Genomic DNA, 7500 nt, shown 5'->3' on the forward strand with positions numbered 1-7500 from the left:
ATGTCCATAATCGATGCACTTGAAGCATCGGTCGACTCGTACTCTTCGTCTTAATCTGCAGCTGATCCACCCCACCTTAATGTGATCGGTTTTCAGCAGCTCATTGGCCGCTTGCTCGTTGAGCTCAACAATGGCAATAACTTGCTCTCGCCTGTTGGCTTTAAGGATTGTCACTTTAGCGTCGCCTGCTTTCGCATCGAGGTCTCTCCGAAGTGCCTCCTCTACGTCTTCTTTTGTGGTTAGGCTGTCGATGTCCAGGATCTCCAGTCTGACAGTGCGAACCAGGCTCCTCATGGTACCCATATCCCCAAGATGCTTCTGTATAGCCTCTCCAAAAGCTTTGGCGTTCTTCGTCTCTTTTCCTAATTCTAAGAGGACTTCTCCATTTCTAGTCATGCGGATTGACCTGACGCATGTGTCAGTTTCTTCCGGCTTTAACTTAGACTTAAGGTTTCCCAGCACTTCTGCGTTTGACTTCCCTTCCTCTGGCTTAATTAGTACAGCTTCGGGTCGTTGCTTTCTAGCTGGTCTTTTATAGCGCTTCTTTTTTAGGGCGGCATTGCTCGTCTTTACTTCCCTGTTTTCCAGGTCTTTGGGGTTCAAACATCCTCTCAATTGGCTATTGGATTTTTTGGCCTTCTTGCCCTTAACCAACTTCCAATCCTCAGATTCCGTGTTCTCCTTTTTCTTCTTCTCTATAGGATTAGCTACCAGGTTTTCAGCCGAGCTTGATGCTGCTCTCTTGTTTTTGGACGCTATAGCCGGCGTTCCCATGCCCTTTGAGGGCCTTGCTTCGGGAGTAGCGAGAAGATCAACAAGGCTATCGATGTTAGCGTTCTGTTCCTCTCGCGCTTCCATCAACTTACCAAGCATTTCCTCCATGCTTGCAATTCCCAACTTGACTACATTACTGATGTTCTGCTGCCTGCTTGCAACTTCCTTTATTTTTGCAGTCTCTTCAGCTATCTTACTAATTATCTCCCTGATGGAGTTCTCTTTAGCCTCTATGTTTTTCTAAAGGCCCATTGAGCCCTTCGTGACATCTATTCCAGACTTAGTTGCGGGTTCGGATCTCTCAGTACTATTGGTGAGAGTTTCCGCGTAGTCTGATGTGCTGTTGTCCTCTTTTGTTGACTTCTTAAATGCTGTTTGTAGGTTCGCCATAGGTTATAATCGCCAGCGCATCGTGCGTGGAGGGGCGGGCCGAAATAGCTGGGAACGGGTATACCCTCGGAACTAAGTCCCACCCCAGTTCTCTGGGGCCCAGCCTTCGTTTAACCAGTCCCGAAAAACACGGACGAACTGGAACTCGCCCGGGGCACTGCAGATTCCAAGCTCTGCAGCCACCACGCACTCCCTGATCAAGGCCCGAAGGGGCTGGCTCCTGATCCCATGCTGCGGCTGACACGTCGGTAGTGCAAGCACACATCAGCTCCTCGCCACGCAAGCGAGTCAGGCGAACGTGGTCCGGAGCACTCCCAGCGGGCCGCAGCGGGGAACAATCGTGGGTTTTTTCTCCGTGTCTCCTTCACCCGGTGTGTTTGGTCCGCGAGACGTGTTTTATTTGGCCTTACCTTCTGTTACCAGCGAGCATTCCCCTATCCGCCACCTGGGGACGCGCAAAGTAGGGGTATCACCTCTCCTCCACCACAGAAAACTGTGGTGATTCTTGGATGATGATTTTTTTCCTTTCTTTCTTTTCTTTCTTTTTAAAGAAGAAAAAACGGTGAAATGCTCATGGCCTAACCACATTCGAACTTTGACGGCCACGAGCCCAGTAGATGCATGTCACGCATATGTATATATGCGCTAGATGCACACATGGGCTCCCAGTCCACAAGGAACGAAGGTGAGAGTGGGACTTACCGGAATGGCATCTACCCACTAAATCTTAACTCCTTTACCTATCTCCTTGGCATTGTTCCCTCCCGGACTGCTTTCGCATTACTTCAGGGGGTGCCGTTTTCTTGCCTTTTAAGGCTTTCGGCTGGTCTTCTTCTGTGTCGGCTGTGTCTCAAAAAAACCATGATGAAAACGCATCCTCCTCAGTAGTATGGCATTGCCGTACAACGGGCTCGTCGGCCTTCGATCATCATGGTTTGAGTATGGCTGTTCGTTGCAGCATTTTTTTTCTTTGCGGGCTGCCATTTTTCAGCTATAAGCTTCCCTGTCACTAAAAGTCTGCTCTTCGGTTTTCTTTTGGCGTAAAACCGCTTCCACGTATCTGGCTATGAGTTCCCAGTTCTCTTGACTACTTAGCATCACTTCAATCAGATTGTCTGTTGTAAGCGGTCCAACTTCTCTTTCCAGCTTTCGTCTTTTTTCTACCCACCTGTCGCACTTAAAGAAAGTGTGAAGTGCATCATCGCAGTCACTGCCGCAGTATATACAATATAGATTTTCGGTTTTGCCCATTTTTTACAGGTAGTCCTGAAACAGTCCATGCCCAGAGAGCATTTGTGTGACAAAGAAGTTCACTTCTCCATGATCACGTTTTACCCATGAGTTGATGTCGCGTATGAGACTGAATGTCCATCTGCTTCTAGTCTCTTGACTGCATCTGGTTTGCCATTGTTGCATTGTTTGTGCCGTGGCTTATCTTTTGGCTTCAAACTTGCCACATACGGGTTTATTTATGTGAACGGCCTTGCGTTCGGCAGTAAGTAGGTCAATAGGTATGACGCCTGCAATTACTAGTGTGGCTGGTTTTGAGACAGTGCGATAAGCACAAGCCACCCTCTGCGCACCTCTGCACTGTACCGCCGCCATTCTTTTCCGATACTTCTCTATTCTGAGAGCATCTGCCCAGACTTCGGCTCCATAGAGTAGAATGGAATGCGTTACCGACATTAGTAGGCGTCGCCTACTTAGTTTTGGCCCTGCTATGTTGGCCCAGAAAGTGAGCTTATTGTCAAGCAAGATGCCAAGGTGTTTTACTGCTTTTCTGGTCTGCACAGCATCAGTTCCAACCTGCATTGGGATCTCTAGTAGGATCCTCTTCGTTGTTAACAGTAATATTTCTTTCTTTTGGATTGCCAAGCTCAGGCCATGTTTTTTCATCCATCGCTGAATCTGTCTCATCACCTGGTTGAGTTTCCATTGTGCTTGCTCGAGGTCCCGAGCAACTATGGACGCTGCTATATCGTCCGCATACCCCACAAGTCTCGTATCTTCCGATATCTCGACCCGCAGGCTGCCGTCGTAAGACACATTCCATAGGTATGGACCCAGGATTGAGCCTTGGGCGGCTCCTGCAGTGATGCTTTTCCGGGCGGATTTTTCGTCTGTTTCATAAAGCAGGACCCGATCCTTGAGGTAATTGCTTACTATTCGGATAAGGTACTCTGGTACATTGAAATTATGCTTCAATGCGTGCAATATGTCGCTCCATTTGGCCGAGTTGCAGGTATTTTTAACATCCAGTAGCACTACCATCACGATTTTTCGGGAGTAGTGACCTACTTCTCGTTCTTTCATGGCAGTGTTCACTACCTGTGACACTGCGTCAAAAGTGGACATCCCTTTTCGAAAACCATACTGACTGCTGGATAAATCTCCAGCAGCCTGTATAGCCGACTGTAGTCGGGGTTTCAGGAGTCGCTCTAAAAGTTTTCCGGCCGTATCCAGCAGACAGAGGGGTCTGAAAGACGACGGAGCATTTGCCCTTTTGGATAAGTACCAACTTCTGTTACTTCCATTGTTTCGGGAAAAAGCAGTTCTCAAGGCAGCTGTTGTACATGTTTAGCATTACCCCAGGGCTTACATGCACAATTTCCTTGATTGCCACCACGGGGATGCCATATGGGCCGGGTGCTTTCTTGCTTTGCAGCGATCTTGCGGCTTGTAAAAGCTCCATCTCGGTGAAAAGTGGTATTTCCTGCGTCATTGTGTCTGCATCTTCTTCTTCCCGCTGTTAATGTGTGGGGAACAGCGTATCCACAATGTTTCCCATTGTTTTGGCATCGCGCGGTCCTCCTGAAGTCAGTCCTCCATGCTTGCGAGTCACAATCTTGTAGCCCAAACCCCATGGATCCTTGTCCACTTCATGCTTGATTTTCTGCCACCCGAGGGACTTGCTCTTCTTGATGGATTTTCCCAGTTCCTTCTTAGCTTGTTTAAAGACAGCGTTTCTCAATGCTGCTTCTGCTGGTCGTTTTTTCTCAACACGCTGAGCTCGACGCCTGAGGGCGAAGCATTCCTTCCGACGAACAGCGATCTCTTCTGACCACCAATAGGCCGGGCGACGAATGTCGCGTGCTCTTTCTTTTGGCATGGATGCGTCACAGACTTGATGTATCAGCTGCATTGTGGTCTCAACCACCGCTTCAGGGTCTTCTTGAGCCATCGCAGTTACTGTCTCCTGCCCGTTGATAAGCGTTGACGCCAGCTTTTGTCTGTCGATCTTGGCGGCATTCCACTTTGGTTGTTGTTTGTGCGCCGTTTGCCGTTCTCGTCGCAGGGATATTTGTATATGGAAGTTTATATACAAATGATCACTTCCAGTGTAGTCCTCTATGACACTCCAGTTTTGGATCCTTCTCACCAGATTCTCTGTCAAAAGAGATATGTCAGGCGTGGTTTCGGGGTAAGGTAGAAGCTCACAAAGATGATCTTGCGGCTTTTCACCCAGACGTATCCCTCGCCTGCTCCATGACTTTCCACTGGCACCTTGTCAGTGTTTGTCACCCATATCGCAGCTTCTCGGAATACCGAACACTTGCCTGAACCTAAAAAATGATTCGGCGATTCTGTGCTTCCGCTTAGTTTTGAGCACAGGACGCAATGCAGTTCCTCTGTGCAGGTGGCTGCCTTATGTCCCGTATTTCCGCATTTGTAGTACAGAGCAGTGCGGTCGGAAACTTTGCAATCCCACGAATGATGTCCAAAGCCGAAGCACTGAAAACAGCGGGCGACTTGGGTTCTCTCACGGATTCTGCCGTAAATCCAGCCAACTTTAATACTTCTTACTTCTAAAAGTTTCCTAGCCTCACATTCGTTGAGCTCAACGATAGCCGAAACTTGCTCCCATTTATTGGCTTTGGTGATGGTAACCTTTAATTCTCCTGTGTTTTCCTGAAGTTCGCGAGTCAAGTCATCCTTCGTCGTAATGCTGTCAAGGTCCATGATTTCCACTGTTATTTTGCGTACCAGGCTCCTGACAGCTCCCATATCTCCCACTGACGTCTTTATAGCAGTAACGAAGGCTTGCGTATCCTTCGTGCCTCTTCCTAATACCATCAAAATGTCGCCCTCACGCGTTCTACGGATGGAGCGGATGGCTGTGCCTGTGTCCTCAGGTTTGACATTTTTTCTAATGTCACTCAGCACGCCTGCATATGTCTGCCCCGTTCCAGGTTTTACAAGAACCACGTCAAGACGTTCCCTCTTCGTTCGTCCACGTCGCTGGCTTTTTTCCCCGGTTTCTGGCTGGGAGCCATTTTGTTCCGAGCAGAATTCTTCTCTTCTCTTAGGAGTGCCGTCATTCGTCTTATTCTCTGTCTTTTTGGCTTTCCAAAGCTTTCCTGCCTGGTTTGCGACAGGACTGCTTGCTGATCTTTCAGCCGATGACATTGGTGTCTTCGGAGTACCCGAACTGCTAGGATAGGCATATGTCCGGAGTGCTCCAGCCATACAATAAAAGTAATCAATATCTTTGTTTTGCTTTTCCCTTTTCGCCTGTAGTTGTTGAATCAGCTCAACCATATGCTTGATTCCTCTCTTCACCGCCACGCCGATGTTTTGCTGCCTTTGAGCAGCGCCTGACATCTTCAACGTTTCATCTGTCATTTTTTGGATTATGTCTAAAATAGACCTCTCCTCTTCCTCTATATTCTTTCTGATGTTATATGCGCTCTCTATTGAATCCTGGTCAACTGATGACGTTGCGGGTTAGGATGGCTCAATCACTCTATTGAGAACTGCCGCAGGCTCGGATACTACGTCTTTTTTCTGATCTAAGATCGTCGACTTCGTTACAGTATGGACATCTATCTGTGGCTGCTCTTTTACGCTTGAAGAGGTACTCTCTAAAGCACCCGTGTCCTGAAAGTGCCTGCGTCAGAAAATAGTCCGTTTCTCCATGTCCGCGTTCGATCCACTTTTGTATCTTTGGTAGTAAGTGCCACGTCCACCGCCCGTGTGTGCCCGTCATCCACTTTTCTTGCCACTTAACCATAAGGTCTTCTCTCGCTTCTTTCCGCGGTTTTCCTTCGTAAGTTTCTACCCTCTCTTGCACTAAGAGTTCTATGGGTGGTATTTCGGCAATGACTCCTATTCCCTCGGTTGAGATCGTCCGGTACGCACTCGCTACTCGTATGCCGGCTACTTTTTGTACCCTCTCGAGTTTTCTTCGGAGATGTTTTTTTTTTTTGATCGCCTTGTGCCAGACTGGAGCTGCGTACAGCAGCTGAGAATGAACGAAGCTGGAAAGAGGTGTTTTGCGACATCCTCTACGGCTTGCATCGTCATTTGAGGCTTAGGGGTGTTTCCAATTATTTACTTGCGCACTATTTCGTATCCTTTTCTCCATACATCTCTGTCTATTTCGTCACGAACAGTAGTCCAGCCTTTCTTTTTTGCTGCTTTAATACTTCCTTGTAGCTCTTTCTTGCTGCACACATATTCCTTCCACAGTTTCTGCGTCTGCAAAGGTACATTCTTCTTTGCAGCTCCTGTGTGCTTCCGTCGTTTTTCGATGCACACTTTCCGGAGCTTCGCGATATCTTCGTTCCACCAGTACATAGGTTGGCTTTTGTGAACTGTTTTACCTTTGGGCATACACACGTTGCATAGTGTTTCCAACGTGCTGGAGAATTTTTCTGCTGATATTGTGGTAGAGTTTCCTGGGATTCCTTCAATGGCCTGCTTTAGCTTCTCCTTGTTTAGCTTTTTGTTTTCCAACCTATTTTTTCCCGTTTCTTCTGCACGGATCTCGGTATTTCCACGATTTCAAAGGTGACATAGTTATGGTCACTGAGGGATTCTTCTTCACTGACTTTCCACTGATGTATTTTTTTGCCAATTTGAGTCGTAGCGATTGTTAGATCAAGTATTGACCCGTAGTTCTTTCTTACAAAGGTAGGGTTTTCGCCCTTGTTTTTGACGATTAGGTCATCTTGTGCTAACCATTCGGTAATTATTCTTCCTCTGCCGTCAGTTCTTTTCATACCCCATTGCGGAGATTTTGCGTTAAAGTCTCCTGCAACTATGGCTTCTTCTCCTCTAGTTCTGATGCAGTTTCCGATTTGTTGGAGAAGTGCTTCCAGTTCTTCAACTTTTTTGTTTGGGGAGGCATAGCAGCTGTATATAGTAAATGATGTCGTTGCTACGTAGAAGAAACCAGTTCCTTTTCCCTGCTCTTTAATGGCGATACTTTTATCAAGTACCTTTATAGCGGTATCTACTGACTCGTCGAATACCCAGTCGTTTCTGCCTTCTATGCTCCTTTTGTTGGGTTCAGACAGGACTAATATTCCTGCTCTCATATTCATTGCTGTGCTT

At 47.4% G+C, this 7500-nt stretch overlaps 1 protein-coding gene across 1 annotated transcript in view; it reads right to left on the reverse strand.

Moving 5' to 3' along the window:
• Nucleotides 1–5908: 5908 nt before the first annotated feature.
• The window catches only part of LOC117176644, a 1648-nt gene continuing 56 nt past the window's right edge, over nt 5909–7500 (reverse strand). The window contains exons 1-3 of the mRNA XM_033366897.1: nt 6902–7500; nt 6500–6767; nt 5909–6422 (exon numbers count right to left, since the gene is read on the reverse strand). The exon at nt 6902–7500 is cut by the window's right edge and continues 56 nt beyond it. Coding sequence (XP_033222788.1) covers nt 5909–6422; nt 6500–6767; nt 6902–7500 — 1381 coding nt within the window. The remainder of the gene's footprint in view (nt 6423–6499; nt 6768–6901) is intronic.

Source organism: Belonocnema kinseyi, chromosome 7, assembly GCF_010883055.1.
Source record: "Belonocnema kinseyi isolate 2016_QV_RU_SX_M_011 chromosome 7, B_treatae_v1, whole genome shotgun sequence".
NCBI classification, from domain to species: Eukaryota; Metazoa; Arthropoda; class Insecta; order Hymenoptera; family Cynipidae; genus Belonocnema; species Belonocnema kinseyi.